This window comes from Balaenoptera acutorostrata, chromosome 6 (genome assembly GCF_949987535.1).
Source record: "Balaenoptera acutorostrata chromosome 6, mBalAcu1.1, whole genome shotgun sequence".
NCBI classification, from domain to species: Eukaryota; Metazoa; Chordata; class Mammalia; order Artiodactyla; family Balaenopteridae; genus Balaenoptera; species Balaenoptera acutorostrata.
Genome location: NC_080069.1, coordinates 72,140,911 through 72,160,460, shown reverse-complemented (window position 1 = coordinate 72,160,460; position 19,550 = coordinate 72,140,911). Strand labels below are relative to the sequence as shown.

At 41.7% G+C, this 19,550-nt stretch overlaps 1 protein-coding gene across 7 annotated transcripts in view; it reads left to right on the top strand.

The window, feature by feature from the left end:
* Positions 1-19,550, top strand: part of SMARCA2 (SWI/SNF related, matrix associated, actin dependent regulator of chromatin, subfamily a, member 2) — a 182,846-nt gene that overhangs the window by 93,809 nt on the left and 69,487 nt on the right. For all 7 annotated transcript variants that reach the window (XM_028166516.2, XM_057548235.1, XM_057548233.1 and 4 more), the window contains 4 exons: positions 1,454-1,617; positions 8,049-8,276; positions 13,040-13,117; positions 17,799-18,017. In XM_028166516.2, the coding sequence (XP_028022317.2) occupies positions 1,454-1,617; positions 8,049-8,276; positions 13,040-13,117; positions 17,799-18,017 (689 nt within the window). The remainder of the gene's footprint in view (positions 1-1,453; positions 1,618-8,048; positions 8,277-13,039; positions 13,118-17,798; positions 18,018-19,550) is intronic.

The following is a 19,550-nucleotide window of genomic DNA, read 5'->3' as shown; positions in this document are numbered from 1 at the left end:
ACCTCGTTTAACAAAACACATTTCATGTTCCTCCCCGCAAATCTAAATTCTTACAATTCATCATTGCAGGATTTGAGCAGGTTGCAAAACTTGAAATCTGATTTGGAAAGTAGAATGAGCTCTAAAGAACATTGCTTCATTGAATGGGGACTCCCAAAGCCCCTTGTTTCTAATCCCCATTTGCTATATTCAGGAATGTTCTTTTTCCCTCCTCAGGAGGGTACTTACTATTTTTATTAATATGAAAAACAGATCTCCCTATGTTTGGGAACTTGAACCTCCACAGTAACTCGATTCCATTAGCTGGAGTCACTTAGATGTTTTAATCCTCTGAAATAAATTGCCGGTATATTTTCATCGTCAAAAAAAGAACACCATGTAGAAATAATATTTGTACAGCAGGCGGTTAGGGACTATCATGTAACATACATATATATGTCCCAACAGCCTAAGACCTTTTTCAAAACTCTGCAGCTACACTTTTCTGGTGAAATATATTCAGATGGAATATGGTAGGTTTTTTTCCTTTCCACAATGCAGTTCATGAAATGGCCAGGTAAATACATTACAAATACATTGTATGTGATTGAGGGGCTGATTTGGGATGCAAGTCTGGGTACCTTGGTGCCCTAAAAGTGAGTACCTTTCTCTGGGGTTTCATACTCTCTGCTTATTCACTATTTTGGAGTCTCATCAGACACCATGGGGTGAGCCATCGCCAGGTGTATTACATGCTGCTTTGTATGGTTATAGTTTATAACTCAGCAGAGCAGAATGTCAACATGAGAAATCAACTCAGAGATTCCTTTTTTTTTTTTTTTTTTTGAGTTATTTTGGCTTCAAGTCTTGCTAACAAGGATAAAAATATTCCATTCACATTTTATGTTTTTACCAGCCAGATCACGCTCGGTAGCCATCTGAATGGTAAAATATAGTAGAAATAGATTTACTTTTGTTTCCTTTCTCTTGGGCATGAACAAGTCCTCACTCTAAAGCCTATTGGCAAAGTAGCTTTAAGCCATTATAATCATCCTTTTAGGCACGTGTGTGTGTGTGTGTGTTATTTGGTGTTTTCAAGCATAAAAATAAATTCAGAAAATGTTTCCACCAAGTTTTAGGTTAACCTAAGAATGTTATAGGATATGTACGTTTCACAGATGCCCAGTCAGAACGTTTAAACTCTTTTCAACATTTTGGAACAATGAATAGTAGACAGAGTATTCCTTCTTAATTAGAGAAAAATCTCTTACTATCTCTCTTTTTTTTTAATTTTTTTTTTTTAATTGCAAGATGTTCAAAGTTCCTTTCAAAAGTGCAAAAACCTTAGGGGATTTCCTCACCAATACTAAGAGGATTCTGAGTCTGTTTCTGAAGGAAGCAGGCCTTTTTGTCTAGCTCTGTGCCATTTTCAGACAGGAGTTAATTGTCAAATTTATTTTTCTTATCCCCTCAGGCACCACCAAGTCTGAAGATCGTGCTGCTTTGCTGAAGAAATTCAACGAACCTGGGTCCCAGTATTTCATTTTCTTGCTGAGCACAAGAGCTGGAGGCCTGGGCTTAAATCTCCAGGCAGCTGATACCGTGGTCATCTTTGACAGCGACTGGAATCCCCATCAGGTGTGCATGTCTCTGACTTGGGGGCCCAGGCCTCCCTTCTGGAGAGGAACTGAAAGACTAGCAGTTCCCTCCCTCATATACATTTATGGGGCAGAGCACATTGCTAAACGAGTGGGCCATTTCCTCAAAGGGAAAATAGCCCAGCACATTATTATGGCTGTTTCCTTATCTCCCTTGGAACATAGATATTGAGATCTCTTACACACGCCTTTGGTGTACCTTGGAAGAGTTCAAGTTTGGGGGACAAAGACTCAAGTTTCTGCCTAGTTTTAAACCACCACCCCCCACCCCCCTACCCCATCTCCTGGGATTGCCGCTGAGCAAAGCATATTTGGTTAAGGATAAATCAAAAATGTTCCAAGATAAAAACAACAAAAACAGCTAACATTTATCGGATCCTCACTCTATGCCAGCCTCTTTTTGGTCATTGCTTCATTCAGTTTTCACAGCATCCCTGTGAGTTTGTTAATATTACTCTTTGCATCTTTACAGTCAAGGAAAATGAGTCCCAGGAAGCTTTATGTAACTTCCCCAAGGTCAAACGATTTGTATATATTAGGTAGTCTTTTATACTGTGTGTTTTATTTAAAATCATCACCAAAAAATATTCTATTCTGTACACCTGAAACGTTGTAAATACTTCAGTTTTTAAAAATGCCTAGAAAAAAATATTCTGTGGAGCATCTACTACTAAGTCCTCTTAGGCGGGTAAGTTTAAGAGTTTATCCTTTTAAAGGAGTATTTTGATTATTAAAAAACAAACAAACAAACAAATAGAATAAGCCCCTTGTGGCACAGTTTCCTTACATTAGTCTGGGAGGTAGTACTACACCTGCCTGTAAGGTATTGGGTGGAATGATGTTCGTGAGGATGAGATTCACATTGGAACAAATGTGGATTCAAAATAGTAAAAAGGAGAACTGCAGCTCTCACATAGGAAGGTGAATTCTACATCAGCTTAACCTGGGCTCCTCCCTGTACGTTGGTCTCCTCGACTGTAAATATGCAGAATCATACCGTCTCACTAGGTTGTTGTGAAGATTGGATGGAAGAGGCTTACAGAAGTTGTTTTTGGCAGGAAGTGGGATTCAGGGGTACATTAGAATTATGAGGGAGCTTTTAAAACACAGCCATGCCTGCATCTCATTCCCTGCCACCCTGCCCTTAATTTTGTAGCGTCTTCTCACCTCTATAGGCTGTGTAGATCTCTCTATACACAAGCTCCCAGGAGATTCAGATGCAAGTTTTCTCACATAGCTGGGGAGCCCTGATTTAAAGAATAAAGTTGTGGTTCCAAACCTTTGGGTGTCCACCAGCAGTGACCACTGCATGTGCAACTAGTCATTCTCTCTAGGCGAAGACATTAAAGTCGAGTTCCTATTGAAATGTTCTGACCCTGAAAAGGGTTGCAGGCGACCAGCATAAAGTATACCGGTCTGCAGGAAATATTTTACATACCTTATATATTTTTATGTCCCACATTGCATTCCAAAGCCCAGGTAGAATTCATATTCCTATGAGAGACCTGCAGTTTTCCTTTTGCCATGGTGATTCAGTGTCTGTTCCACAAACATTTCCTGAGGGGTTGTTATGCCACAGGCCCTGAGCTAGGCTGGGTATCTAGGGGAGGAATGTGTGATTCCCCTCCTCCCGGGAAGCTCAGTGTGGTTGGATGTTTAGATTACCCTCCTTGCTGCTGCCTAAATCTTCATTGAGAAACAGTAACCTGTGTATATGTGAATGGTGAGTTCACTAGATTTTATCTTCTGAGGTAAACATTTCTGTGGTGTCTCAGTTGTTCACCTTCATTGGCACAGTGCTAATGCTAAGGGACCAAGGAAATTGCTGCTTCTGGAAATGCTAGTTTACCATGAGAAAGGATGCTGGGACATCTGTGCGTCTCTCTCTGTCTCTCTCTGCTTCCCTGTCTCTGTCTGTCTGTCTGTCTGTCTGTCTGTCTTTCTCTCATACACATACACTTTTATGACCAGTAGGTGAAAGCAGAACTCTAGAATCAAAGTTAATTACATGCATACCCAACAGTTCACTTTTCACTGCATGTTACCTAAAATTTAGGCAATAAAACACCGAACCCCACATTTCCTCTGGTCTAATTTGCCATAAATTCCTCACACTGGGCCATATATTTCTGCAGGTATATATATATCTGCCATAGGTGGATTCACTTCCACCTGATATGGTCAACTAGACTGACCAGATTTTTTCATGCCTGTCACTTAAACATGGCCATTAGTTTGGGCGAATTTTTTTTTCATTTTTGGAAATAAGTGATCTTAGACTGATAAAGATGAACACTGATTTTTCATTTAAAAGGTAGGAGAACTAACTTTTATTAAGCAACGACTCTACCAGATGCCATGAGGCACTTTGCATACCTCATTTCAGGTAATCCTCAAAGTATTTTACACATAAGGAAACCCGTCAATATTAACTTGCCCAGAAACACAGCCAGGATTCACAGCCCTGTCTGTCTGGGTTTGGGTTTGAATCCTGGCTTTGGGCTCTTTCTACCCCGTACTCCTGCATAAATGTTGCCCCCAAGTAAAAGTTGTAGAGTTCTTTTTACCATCTTGGCTTCAGCATGCATTGAAAATTTCTTTTTCTGTAATTATTCTTTATTATGTTGAATCAAAATTAACGCACATGGATGAAATAGGGTTTATTTGACATCGGTTGACAGATTGAAGATACAGGCCTTAAAGTTGCTAACTGGAGGTCGCTGCTAAAGTCAAAGATAGAATATATGAATGTAGAATTAACACTAAAACCCCTCGGGATTATCAGGACTCTCATTCCCAAACTGTTATGAGAAACATGGGCTGGCACTTTATTTTCTTCATTTTAACCCACGAAGCTGGAGCTGTGTTGTTATCACAGAATGATCAACCACACAGTTACTTTGGAGGCCCTTTTCTCAGGCTGTGTTCTTGTCTTCAGCTATAATCACACCTAAATCAGTATGATGGGCTTTCAGACCACTGAGACCTCAGAATGGGAGAATAATCCATTCAGTGATTACAACGCTTCTTTCTTTGTCGTAATACCTCCCCCCCATTTTTGGCGTAGGGTCCCACAGGCTTACCTTGCGTAAACTTCTTCAGCCTAGAAATAGTCATTTTTGCTATTTTTCAAATAGATAGATCATCTTACATTAAGGTTTTTTTGTTTTGTTTTTTGGGTTTGCTTGCTTGTTTGTTTATTTTGGCTGTGTCGGGTCTTAGTTGCGGCCCGCGGGATCCTTTGTTGAGGCATGCGAGATCTTTCGTTGTGGCCCACGGGCTTCTCTCTAGTTGCGGCGTGCGGGTTTTCTCCCTCTAGTTGTGGCACGTGGGGTCCAGAGCACGCGGGCTCTGTAGTTTGCTGCATGCAGGCTCTCTCTTTGAGGCGCACGAGTTCAGTAGTTGTGGTGCGCAGGCTTAGTTGCCCCGCAGCACGTGGGATCTTATTTCCCCAACCAGGGATCGAACCTGTGTCTCCTGCATTGGAAGGCAGATTCTTTACCACTGGACCACCAGGGAAGTCCCTAGATAGATCATCTTAAACATACCAAAAAAACACCACTGCTGCCACCACCACCAAAAAAAACCAAAAAGCTAATTGCTGTAAGCACCCAAGGGTTCAAGAGCTTGTTACCCTGTTGGTAGATGGTCCATGCCCTCTACTTCCTCACCTGGCATATTCTTCCGCTACCTGTATCTTAGTGTTTTGTGGGTTATCACATCTTCTAGGACAGGGGTCAGCAAACTGCAACCCAGGGCTGAGTCTGGCCCGCAATCTGAGTTTGGACCACCTGCAAGCAAAGAATGGTTCTCACATTTAAAAGTATAAAAATGTAAATTTAAAAACAAAGAAAAACGATTATCAGCCTCTTGGTGAGAACAGTCGCTCAGTGTTTGCTCTTGGCCAAGATAGCCTGGACTATTTACCACTGGGCCCATTCTGGAAGCAGTGTGTGACCCCTTTTCTAGGAAATAATCAGGAGGTTGATGACAGAGAACTTGCCAGTGTGGCCACTGCTCAGCCATTCTGGGGAAGATGTGTGGAGAGAGATGACTGAACTTGGGGCTCGAAAAGAAAATGAAGTTTAGGGTTTCCACGCTGCCACCCACCCCACCCCACCCCCCACTTTGGATTTTAATGATCCACCTCACTTTCTCCTCTTTGGAAAATAATCTAATTTGGATGAGTCCCAGCTGTATTCATGGTTCAGCTCTCCCATATTTATAGTCACTTCTTCAAATATCTTCTGAGGAAAAACTTTTGCCTACTTAGTCATTTAATTGGTCCCTGCAGCAAAGACAGGTCTCCTGGGCAGACTTCGGCCTGTTGGCTCCTTGTGCTGTCTAGGTGACCAAGAAACTCATCTGGTCAAGACGATGGGCTTACTGCTGTAGCAGGGTATCAGCTCTGTGCAAAAGAGGGTACCAGGGATGCAGGATACAGGGGACAGACCTTTGCCCTAAAGATGTACACGGGTCTAATGGGGGACACGTGGAAACAGCTAATTAGCATTGGCGAGATCATCACCTGGACCAGAATGAACAAAAGTGATGTACCAAGAAGTTTTTATGGCATAGCCTTAAGATTAGGTAACTCTGCTTCATAGCTTTATGACGGTTTTTATTTAAAGATTTCATTAAAACCTTATTTTTTTTATTATAAGAGTAATACACATTCAAAGCAGAAAAAAATTGCCAAACCACATGAAAGTAAAATGAAGAAAATTTAATAACACCTATAATCTTTTTTTTTCCCCAATTATTAATTTATTTATTTATGACTGTGTTGGGTCTTCGTTTCTGTGCGAGGGCTTTCTCTAGTTGTGGCAAGCGGGGGCCACTCTTCATCGCGGTGCACGGGCCTCTCACTATTGCGGCCTCTCCCGTTGCGGAGCACAGGCTCCAGACGCGCAGGCTCAGTAGTTGTGGCTCACGGGCGTAGTTGCTCCGTGGCATGTGGGATCCTCCCAGACCAGGGCTCGAACCCGTGTCCCCTGCATTGGCAGGCAGATTCTCAACCACTGCGCCACCAGGGAAGCCCAACACCTATAATCTTAATACCTGAAGATATAAATATTATTAGCTTCTTGGTATTTGTCCTTCCTGCCTTTTCTTGGTATAGATAAATTTATGCACATAAGATCATAATGTACATACTCATATATAACTTGTAGTTTTCACTTATTATAGCTTTATGATGTGTCATTAAGTTTTCTTAATGAGAGTATAATTTTTAATGTACTATGTTGTATATACATAAAGTAAAAAACTGTAATTTATTTAACCAATCTGTTATTGTTGAATGTTTACTTAATTCTGCTTTTTTAAAAAACCATTATAAATAATATATAATGCTGAGAGGTGCATTCTTACTATAAGTCTTTGTGCATGTCCATGATTATTCCCGTAGGATACCTTTCCAAGAAGTGAAGTTTCTGAGTCAGGGGCCATACCCAGTTTCAACACTTTTATTTATTACTTATTTATTTTGGCTGTGTTGGGTCTTCGTTTTTTTTTTTCTATGTGAAGGCTTCCTCTAGTTGCAGCGAGGGGGGCCACTCTTCATCGCGGTGCATGGGCCTCTCACTGTCGTGGCCTCTCTTGTGGTGGAGCACAGGCTCCAGACGCGCAGGCTCAGTAGTTGTGGCTCACGGGCCTAGTTGCTCCGCGGCATGTGGGATCTTCCCGGACCAGGGCTCGAACCCGTGTCCCCTGCATTGGCAGGCAGACTCTCAACCACTGCGCCACCAGGGAAGCCCCATCACTTTTGATACATAATGCTAAATTTCTATCCCCCCCAAAGTTGTCCAGTTTACTACTCCGCTGGCAATCCTTTTCATTCCCCAAACTAAAGATTGAGTCTTTAATGGGATTAGATCCCAGGAAATTTGCCACATGGGCAATCATTGTATGAACAGTGTGTGTTTATGTGTATAATGTATGTGTGTATAATTCAGCGATGTCTTAAAAATCATCTTTAACGCCTTCCTTTAACCTTGCAACTTAGGGTTAGTTGTAGTTGATATCCAAGTCATAATTCTGACACCAAATTTATTTTTATTTATTTATTTATTTTTTTAGTTAAGGACAAATCTGATGGTGAACCTAGGGACAGATTAAACACACACACACACACACACACACACACACACACACAAACACATCTTGAGACCTGGATTTCAAAACCTGAGTTGTATTTCAGTTGGCTAATTTGAACCCAGTTTCCCTCAACTAGGAATGACCTTGAATTTTCCGAAGAAGGTAGCTTGTATATTTTGAAAATGTAAGCAGAATCTTGCATTAGTAAAGGTGGGTTAAATAACGCTTCCATAGTTCCCTCTTGGGTGGGTGACCTGTCTGCTAGGCTAATCCAGGCACAGTGGCCCTCAAACATGTGGTTTTCTCAAACAGGACCTGCAAGCACAAGACCGCGCTCACCGCATCGGCCAGCAGAACGAGGTCCGCGTGCTGAGACTCTGCACCGTGAATAGTGTGGAGGAAAAGATCCTCGCAGCCGCAAAGTACAAGCTGAATGTGGATCAGAAAGTGATCCAGGCAGGCATGTTTGATCAGAAGTCTTCAAGCCACGAGCGGAGGGCATTCCTGCAAGCCATACTGGAGCACGAAGAGGAAAATGAGGTATCCCAGAAAGCCAAATCTATGAAATCAGTGGTCTTGTATCTTGCAAGTATTGAGAAGAACCTCTTTGTTCTTAAAGAATTTCTTGGGCTGGCGTGAATTAAAATGAATGAATTAGCTGCTTTGTTACACCCCAAGCACAAAAAGCCTGTGAAACATCCAAACGAGTGTCTTAAAAGCAGTTGCTAGCATACTGTATTTGTTTTTCTCTTTCTGACTTACTTCACTCTGTATGACAGACTCTAACTCCATCCACCTCATTACAAATACCTCCATTTCATTTCTTTTTATGGCTGAGTAATATTCCATTGTATATATGTGCCACATCTTCTTTATCCATTCATCTGTCGATGGACATTTAGGTTGCTTCCATGTCCTGGCTATTGTAAATAGAGCTGCAATGAACATTTTGGTACATGACTCTTTTTGACCTATGGTTTTACATATGGAATCTAAGGGAAAAAAAAAAAAAAAAAAAAAGGCCATGAAGAACCTAGTGGCAAGACGGGAATAAAGACACAGACCTACTAGAGAATGGACTTGAGGATATGGGGAGGGGGTGGGGTGAGATGTGACAGGGTAAGAGAGTGTCATGGACATATATACACTACCAAATGTAAAATAGATAGCTAGTGGGAAGCAGCCGCATAGCACAGGGAGATCAGCTCGGTGCTTTGTGACCACCTAGAGGGGTGGGATGGGGAGGGTGGGAGGGAGGGAGATGCAAGAGGGAAGAGAAATGGGAACATATTGTATATGTATAACAGATTCACTTTGTTATAAAGCAGATGCTAACACACTATTGTAAGGCAATTATACTTCAATAAAGATGTTTGAAAAAAAAAAAAAAAAAAAACAGTTGCTAGAGGGACCTGAAGGCTTCGCCATCGAATGCTTCCCTGGTTTTTGCCGGGAGGTGCAGCCTGCATGCTTGATTGTACTGTAAGTGCTGCCCTCTGTAGGGCAGATGCAGAACCACAGAGAGGCCACTTGCAGGAACAAAATCGCTAGATGAGACAACACAAAGCTGGAAGGGTCCCTTCTTGCCTTTTATTTCTCCATCCTTCAGAGCCCTTTGTCTCTCTTGCCTTTTTATCAGGGATCACAGCACTTCAGTATGTTTGTAAGATAAGCCCTCACAGCTGTGTTTAGCTCTTTGAGTCATACTTTTACTGGAAAAGAGTGACCTTAACCTTTACTCCAAATGCTCCTGTAAGAGCTGACCAACGGCCGAGAAAATTATTGGCTAAAAAAAAAAAATCTCCTTTTACTTGCCAACATTGTTCGAAGAATGCATTGATTATGTTTCTCTCAGGGGATCTTTGGGTAGCTGTATTTTTTTAGATTGCCAGTCTTAGTAATTCTATACTAAATTTTCATCCCCAGATGGATTTGAAATAGATTAAAAGACATAGTTCTCATGTAGTCTGGAAAACTACAAAATACCAGTGCCAGTCCTTACCGTAAAATTGACTTGGGATGGACAGATTTGGTTTGGTGTGCCCATGTTCGTAAGTGCAAGAATGGGTTTATCTTACCTATTCATGTGGAATACTATTTTCATTGCGTATATTAGATATACAGTTGACCCTTAAACAACACAGTTTGAACTGTGTGGGTCCACTTTCATGTGGATGCTTTTCTACAGAAAGTACTACAGCACTACATGGGTCCGGAGTTGGTTGACTCCATGGGTGCAGAGGAACTGTGGAATCGGGCAGCCAATTTACGATTTACATGTAAGATATACATGGATTAAACCCAGATGTTCAAGTGTCAACTGTAGTTTGATTTTGCCTTAAGTAGGATGTTTTTGAAATCTTCTATAAATTATAAACCAAATTCCTTCAAAAATCTCATGTACTTTTTTTTTCTGAAATAAGTGGAAATGTGAAGTAGTTCTTGATATTTAAAGTAATCCTGAAATGAATCTTTTTGCAAATTGAAGAGCACTTTTCTGTTATACCTCTTCACTTGTCAGTCTTATACGTTTGATTAGTTATCTATTAGATTTCACTAAAATGATGAAAAATGCATATGCACATACATTCATACATTCACGCATATTTTTTAAATTTTGATCTCAAATAATTTACCATGTCTGATTCTGGAAGTTGAATATTTGATATGGGTTTGATTCTCAAAATTGAAATATTTGATACAAATTTAGAATCAGATTTTCAGGTGATTTTTTTTGTTGGTATTTACACACATGGACATTTTTAAAATAAAATACTAGGGTGAGTGATATATACTGTCACAAAGCAGGTGTGAGCAGAGCTGAACTCAGCCAGGAGTCTCCACGATGCTTTTGCTTATTTTGTTTTGTGTAGGCCATGTGAAAATAGTCCCCAACCTGGTTTAGGTGGAGTGTAGGGTTGCCTGGAGCTTTCCAACCTTCCTAAGCCTCAGGGAGATGTTGATCCCTCGCAGTCCTGAGGGCCCTTGCAGGACATTTGGTCCTGTCCAAAGCATCCATAAGACATTTGGTCCATAAGACATTTGGTCCACACCAAAGGGTCCTCGATGTTTGATCCTGTCCAAAACCACTTGTCAGGGACCAAATATACTCATGGATGTTTTGGATGGGACCAAATTTCAAGAACCTTTTGGCGTGAACCAAATGTCTTATGGACATTTTGGACAGGACCGAATGTCTACTAACCTTGCGGGCCTGCAGTGCAATCCGGCGCCGGTTGCTTCTAGCTATGAGCAGCCTGGCTGGGGCCGCACACACCCCTTCCAGGCTATCAGTGTGTCAGACAAATGTTATCATTTTCTGGATGGCATGTGTCCTGATGTGGAAATGTTTGGGGACACTGATAGCCTGCAGTCAAGGGCTCTGGTCCTGAATATCAGCGGCAGCCATCACCATGGTTGACGGACCATGGAGCACTTGGGCACAAGGAACCCAGGAAGATTTATTGCCCACTTGTTCTCTGTGAAGGCCAGGCCACTGTAGACAGGCTTCTTGCCAGTTTACAAGAGCATCTTTTCATCTTGGGCTTGGGGGAAGCCCGACCCCACACCGTATAGGTGATGAGGGGATAACATGGCCCTAGGAATAGGGTGGGCAAAAGCAGGACATCTTTTCACCAGTGGATACATTAACCGAATTCTTTGTACCTTGAAGCCTCAGCCCACTCCCAGCTAGTCTATTTCTTTGTCAGATGAAATGTAGTAATGTGTTTAGACAAATTGCCTTCCATCTAGAGATGAACTAGCATAGAAAGTTTTTCACAAGTAATTATTACCTTGAGTCATCAGTTTTTACTTTATTGAATTGCATTCATTTCTGACACGGTGCGCAAGACATTATCTTGAGAACAGACAGAGTCATCTCATTTAAGCTGCTACGCCACTCGTACCCTTTCTAGAACAGGTTGCCTTGTTTTGAACGTATGATTTGGGAAATTAGATGTTTGAAGTTCTGGGTTTCCCTTTTGTCCCTCTGCTGATACACTGAAACTCCCCATTTGATTTTTTTTTTTTTTTTTTTTTTTATTTTTATTTATTTATTTATTTTTTTGGCTGTGTTGGGTCTTCGGTTCGTGCGAGGGCTTTCTCCAGTTGCGGCAAGCGGGGGCCACTCTTCATCGCGGTGCGGGGACCGCTCTTCATCGCGGTGCGCGGGCCTTTCTCTATCGCGGCCCCTCCCGTCGCGGGGCACAGGCTCCAGACGCGCAGGCTCAGCAATTGTGGCTCACGGGCCCAGCTGCTCCGTGGCATGTGGGATCTTCCCAGACCAGGGCTCGAACCCGTGTCCCCTGCATTAGCAGGCAGATTCTCAACCACTGCGCCACCAGGGAAGCCCCTCCCCATTTGATTTTGAACAAGCTCACTCAACATATGATAAAAATAATTTTGGGCAGTAAGTTGTGTAGTATCTGCCCAACTTTTAGAATCTTTTTTTTTTAAGTGTGAAAATTATAGCATAACATTTCTAAAAAATTTGAGAACTGTTGGTTTCTGAGGAATTTTCAGAGCCATAAGGTGCGTTGGTCTAACATACTGTAAAATGAAAATGTGAGGCCTTAGGTAGTTGATTTCTCTACCTCATTTAAATTATTTTCATTAAGAAGAGTTTTGTGGAGGTTTCGTTATTGCTACCTTTTGAGTTGTCGTGACCACAGCTCTAACACTAGCATAACAGTGCCCACCGAAATACATATTAAACATATTTTAAAGGCTATGTATTTAACACACACACACACCATATATATATATGGTTTTTATGGTCTTGCTCGGTGCCTTGTCACTTAAGTTTCACATACTCATGTCCTTTGTAAAGCTTTGAAAATAAGCATTTATGTTGGGGATAAGGTTAACAGAATTAAAAGAATTAATATTAGGCCCTTTCTCATGGGGATTTCCTTATTTAAATCCTACATCTTCTCTGTGAAGGAAATGTCACGCCCAGTTTACAGATGAGGTCACTGAGGCGGGGAGACATTCAGTAACTTGTTCTAAAAGTAAGGGAATCAAGATACACCCCTGCCCCGAGAGAACCAGTATGTCTTAGAGAGTGCACCACCTTTCCTCCCTAAACAGATTTTGCTCTGGGAAGATGGTTTGAATCGCTTGCAAAACAATAATGGCAAGTACTATACCCAGTGACCCTTCTGTTGTCTTTCTGGCTTGAGAAGTGGGGTCCCACTGGTCTGGAGGACTGATTCACCTTACTTATCAGTAGTACCTCAGCTCAGTTGTCCAGCCTCTCTCCGGAAGCCTGTTAAATTGTTCTGTTCTGGTCTTAACCCCAGGAAGAAGATGAAGTACCCGATGATGAGACTCTGAACCAAATGATCGCTCGACGAGAGGAGGAATTTGATCTTTTTATGGTAATGTTACAGAAAATCATGGAAACAAATGCCTCATTCCTCTCCCTCCTTTTCTGTTAAACACAAGATGTCTGGGGCCTGTGTACCCTGGCCAAATTTCATTTGTGAAGCCTGGGCCTTTCCTTCAGTTCAGAGCCTGCAAACTGCCTGGCTTTAGCCTGCAGACATATTTTGTTTGGCCCATGCCATGTTTTTTTTTTTTAAATTTCGAATCTTCTGCCAACGCAGAAAGAATCCTGATTTCTGGCTTCTCTTGAAAATTGAACATGGGCAGTAATACCAGGCCCACATCTCTCTATGGAAGCGTTTGGCTAGGGCTGAGCAGCAGCTGCGTCCTCAGGACAGGCCATGTGGTCTACAGCTTACCACAGACACACACCCCCCCCCCCCACTTCCAGCTCATTTCTAATCCTGGCCATCATCCTTCAGGAAACCTGCCCTGCTCCTCTAGGTAGAGTTCACAGCTATTCCCTAGCTGTCTCCTTAGCCATCAAAACAAATATGCTCCCTGGGGGCGCGGCAGGGGGGCGGAGAGCAACTAAAATGACATAGTCCTGCCTCTTCTTATTGTTGAAGAGAGCCTGCTTAAGCAACCTTCCAGATGTGCATCAAGGTGTAGACTTCACTTAAAGATCAAAACTGGTTGCATTTCACTGGTACAAAGCAGATGCGAAAGAACCTTGACATTTGACCGTTTTAACATCCATGGTTTCAACCTTGACATTCCAAGATACGCAGTCATCTGCAATTTTGCTGAAACCCGAACTTGATTATGTGTGTGGCCTGCCGCAAGGTCAGTAGGGAAGGGAGCAACCCCCTTGGCTGGTGAGGGAGGCCCTCAGAAGTCATATTTGACTGTGTTCTTAAGGTATTTGCTATAGCTATTTATTTATCTCTGTATGCGCAACACTCAGAACAGTTTCTGGTACATAGTAGTTGCTTAATAAATATTTATTGAACGAATGGTGGCATTTGCATAATTTCGGGCTTTGTGAGGATGTCAGCATAGGTCAGGATGTATAACGTTGCAAGGCTCCCCCCAATACCTTCAGTCATTTTGATCTTCCTAACATTTAGCCTGACCATGGAGTGAGTAAATAAATGTGAACTCTAAGTCTGGTGGTCGAATGCTGCGGAACCCCCAAATCAGAGGCCCCAAATTTGAAGCCCCCAGGTCTCAGACAGGTGATTTGCACGAATGAAGCAAGTGGACAGGGGTGTGTGGCTGGTGGTGAAGGGTGAATAGGAGTTGCTTTGTCTCGGGGGGACAGAGCTGCACGCCCCATGTAGCCAGAAATTCCAAATTTTCAAGAGAAGCTAGAAAGTGAGGTTTTTATATTCAGTCTCCGGATTTCAAAATGTTTGCAACTAAATTCAGTTTTTTTATTAGTATTTAACACTTCAAGCCAAATAAAATACGACCCTGGGCCAAATAGGACCCACAGGGTTTGCAATTTCCACCTCTTTAGCCTAGGCAGTCTGAGGAGGGAACCCCAGCTGCATGGAGGCTTACGTTATTTTTGTGGTTTTGTGACTTTTGGGAACAATGATTGTGCACACACACAGTGATTCAAGATAAAGGACATTTAATTCTTTGTCTGGAAACTTTTAGGTATCCATGGGAATAAGTCCTACCCTGGGATGTGCACTTTTTTTCCCCCTCCTAAATGAACCATCCTACCCAGCTAAGGCCATTTTGAAGAGAAATGACAGAAAAACGACTTTACCAGCATGTTCAACATAGGGTGTTCATAAAACCTAAATTTCTTAACTCATACTGCCGATCACCACCTTTATAGATTATTCTCCGTTTGGGGAGATTAGCGATACACGTAGGAAATAGACATCTTTTCTCTCTTTGAGGAACTTATTAAAATGTAGATTACTAGGGAACACCGAGGCAAGAGGCCCTCAGCTTCCTTGGCTGATCACTGATTGGCAATAATTCAGCACTGCTGTAGTCTCAGATACTCTTGAGGCCCTTGGAAAGGATAAGCTGTCTGCCATTATACAAATTAGATTAGGCCCAGAGATGGAGATTTCCATCAGCAGTCCTGAAATAAAAGAAAAAGAGTACTTCTCTTTTCTGCCTTTCCAGCTGGGTATTTGTAGAAATTGAAAGCCTCAGGGAAAAAAAATTGGATGTCTGGCCAAGGCACAGCCTTCTTTTAATTTGGGAATATCAGCCTTGGAACAGGTGAACCTGGTTAGGGAATACTTCTCTGTAGGCGTTTTGATTTTGTGAATGTTGTGCTTGTTTCTTAAAGGTTGGCTTCTCATTTTTGGATTGTTACAGATTTTCAGTTCGCTTTGGTTTGGTTTGCTTTGTGTTGGTTTTCTAAAATCTTCTAATCAACCGGCTGCCTTTGGCCAATTCACTATTCATTAGCACCTCCACCAGGGGGCAGGAAATCAAATTGAATCCTTGCCAGTTCACTCAGATTAAAAACTGTAGTGAGAAACAAGAATGGAATGTGAGCTAGATTTGGAGTTCGAATATTTAAACTCTTTATCCACTGTTAAAAAAACAAAAAGTTAGCTCCCTATATAAAATTAATACAGACGTATTATTTGATTTTATATCATAGGCACTGTAGTTAAATAACACACATTAAGCAGATAGTCTCTTTAAAATAAAACCTTTCTTTCGAACACTTTTCTTGTTTCTCCTTCTAAAAAATGTGACTTCAGAAAGTTATCTCTTATACTGATTACCTATGAATTCTACCTAAAAGAGATCTTTGACAGGTCAAGATACATATCTGAAACATTTTGCTAACATACAAACATGAAGCTTTCAAGCTGCTCTGCTCCCTACAAAGGCAACAAGTACTTTTAAAAGTAATTGTACTTGTTAGCATAAGGTTATTGGGTCTTAAGACAAACATATTCATGTAGTATCTGAATAATTAATTAGGCTTAGTTGAATATCAACATCAAATTTTGTACTGGTCTTCTGCAAGCAGAAATCTCTGGGAAGAGATACAATCTTGAGAACTTTAAGTTTATTAAAAATTGCATCAAAAAAAATTTTGGGGTCTTTCCTAAAAGAAAAAACAAAAAGCAAGTGCAATTTATTTTCTTTTGTATTAGAAGAGATTTATTTTCTCAATTTGGACTAATGCATGGCATAAGTCATTTTACAAGTCCTCGGTATAGGAAATGGTAATCGTATAACCAAAAATTGAAGCGGCAATATTTTGTCATCTCTGTGTAGTGCCGTAACAAAAAAATGATTTTTCTTGATAGCTATCTAATAACTATTAGGAGATTACCTTGAGAAGCCCCTCTTTAGATTGTGCTGTTAACAAGGCATCCTTTGTGTGCTAATTACGAAGGTTTGGTGGATCCCATTTCTGAATCCAGAGCATTAGAAGGCAGGATTAAGAGCAGCCTCTCCAGCTAACTATAGCATATGACAGAACAGAACGGCCACATTTATCTACCAATAGGACTCCACCATGCTCCAAGCCTACCCCATCTTGGGAATACAATGATTTCCAAAAATGTTGAAGCATAGTTTAAGGAACTTTGAACTTTAAATAGATTCTAGAGGTCAAATTTGGATTTAAATAGAAATTTCATTTACATTTTGTTACCACTCTCAGCTCTTAAGAAAAAATTAATATTGAATCCCTGTTTCAGTACGGTAGAACCGAAGGAAGAAAGAGGGAAAAGGTAAATCATTTAATGGTTAATGGTCTGTTCGCTTGTAGAAATGGTCTAGCCAGTGATATATACATATAACTAATGTATATAACAATTCAGTGGAGGTTTTATTTGTTTCTTTTTAACCATCAAATTGTTTAGTTATAGGTTAAAGGCAAGTATGTGGCACTTAATTTATTTACTAGCGCACTGGATTTTTAAAAAAGAAAGCAGGAGGTGGGGAAATACGCAGTTTGAAGGCTGTTGAAAAGAAGCCATTTCACTTATATCAGTTGAGATGAGATTACCTTTGATGTCTGTCACTCTGTGGCATGATATTTTCATAAGAGCTAAGCTTTTCGAAAGCTAAAGAATTGAGGGACATTCCTCTCCCAGAGCCCAGGTTGCACTAAAAATTCAATGCATTCATGGCCAACTGATTAATAAACCAGTTATGTGCCCACATGTCTGAGTCCAACCGAGGGTGGCTATTTTATAGTGACACGGGGTGGCTGATTTTTTTTTTTCCTGGTTGTTTAATTAAAAGCATGAACCCTATTGAGGTAAAGGAAATTTTCTTAATGAACTTTCTCTTTTATATGCTTGAAGAATACTTCTACGCCAGTGCAGCAATGAGTTGTATCACCAGGGCTCATTTTTTTTTTAACTCATTTTTTTTTATTGCAGTATAGTTGATTTACAATGTTCTATCAATTTCTGCTGTAATCATTTTTAAAATACATCCCCAATTTGAATTTTCTCACTATTACTTAAGGGGAAGCTTTTGCACCCGCATAGACTAAGAAAAGGAATTTTTTAAAGAGTATTTTTTTAAGTGCATAAGTAAATTTCAAAGATGGGTACAGGGGAAGGGAAAAGATTTGGGCCTTAGGGCTGAGCTAGAACAAGTCAGCCAGGATACAGAGGCTCCATGGGAGAAGCTGAAGGGACCCTGCAGCCATAGGAGGTGACTTGTGAAGACTTAGGTGCTGCAGGTCTTTCCCTTTGGTGACACTTCTGTTCCTCCCTCCAGCGCATGGACATGGACCGGCGGAGGGAAGACGCCCGGAACCCAAAACGCAAGCCCCGCTTGATGGAAGAAGATGAGCTGCCCTCCTGGATTATTAAAGATGACGCCGAGGTGGAACGGCTGACGTGTGAAGAGGAGGAGGAGAAGATCTTCGGGAGGGGGTCTCGCCAGCGCCGGGACGTGGACTACAGCGACGCCCTCACAGAGAAGCAGTGGCTGAGGGTAGGTGTGGCTTTCTCAAATTCTTGCTACGTGGAGTGTTGTTGGCTCAGAGAAATCAGGGGCCTGAGGCTGGAACCCTTTGAGAGGGACCAGTTGCCCACAGAAGGGGAAGGGCCTCTGGAACATAGATAAAGTCATTCTGCTCTCGCAGCGGAGTCATTCTACATTTCAAGGCAGGGCCTTGGAAGATGATGAAGAATTGTTTTGCAAGAGCAGAACTGGCCTTTGGAAACACAGGGTTATGAGAGCTACGAGACCCACTAATGTTTTATGACCGATTGCCTGGTCATGCCTCACTCTCTTGGAGTTAGAATCAAAATGTGGAAGAGGGCCTTAGAGTACTTTTTAATTGTCCCCCCTCATTTCGTGGTCTTTAATCGGAGTTTCACTTTTGCAAGTCTCGCAGAGAGAGCATTCAGGACAGCGGCCTCTTCTACCTGCGTTATTTCCTAGACCCAAAGAACATTAGCGCTGGAAGGTGCCTTTGTACTCTTGGTTTTACAGATGAAGCAGTTGAGGCCCCGAGAGGTTAGGTGATCCCGCAGGATCACACAGCTGGCTAGAAATAGCAGAATCAGTGAGCGCTGATGCACTTGGGGGCTCGATGTCGGCTCAATCTGATCTGACCATCGCCAGCGCAGACTAGGGCCTGGGGCTCGGGTCACTGACACTTGGAAACAGTATTCTGTAGTTTGGGGGTTTTGTTTTCTCTGCTTTGGAAAATGTCAGTTTCTCATTTTGACTGAGGAATGTTATCTCCTGCTGTTCGAGCACAGAAATATCAAAATGCTCCTAGGAGCCACGTGTGTGAGTGCTGAGGCCAGTGTGAATCTTCCCTTTGAAGGTTTAGCCGTAATTTCTGTTATTGGGAGCAGACTTAGTACCAAGATAGACAGAACAATCTGGGATGTGCGCTCCAGGCAGCGCCGGTAAATGCGTGCTGGAAATTGTAAGGGTGGTTGGGTGAAAACCAAACAAAATAGACGCTGGTTTTGTGAGTTGTTCATTTTATTGAAAGGGAATATAGTTCGCAAGCTTTGTAAAACATGGATTTTAGGACCCGGGCTGTAAGTAGGTAGGTGGGTCAAAAAGCGATGGGGGAAGTATTTTGAGATTGGATATCAAAGGCGGACAGGTCTTGGCACCCTTTGAGATGTGACTTACTCAGGATGTTGTATGATGAGAGAGGGATGACCTAAATTTCGAAAAGATTGGAGCCTGTGGTATCCTGAAAAGAAAGAGACTAAGAAAGCATTGCTCATATTTATGGTTGAGCAATGGCATATGAAATGTAACTTTTGTGTGACTGTTTTACTGTCGCATCCAGATATTCCAGTGGCCTCAGAATACGGTTTTATGGATTTCTTTTGTTTCACTATTGTGAGGTTGTAGTTGTATAATTAAGATCCATTCTGTAATGGGAAGGGGTTTACTTTAATATTCATTTATGAGCTTGGGAAAACTCTTTTCCCTTTCTCTTTTATGTAAGCAGTAATTTAAATACCTGGAATATTACAGGAGATGAGACAACAA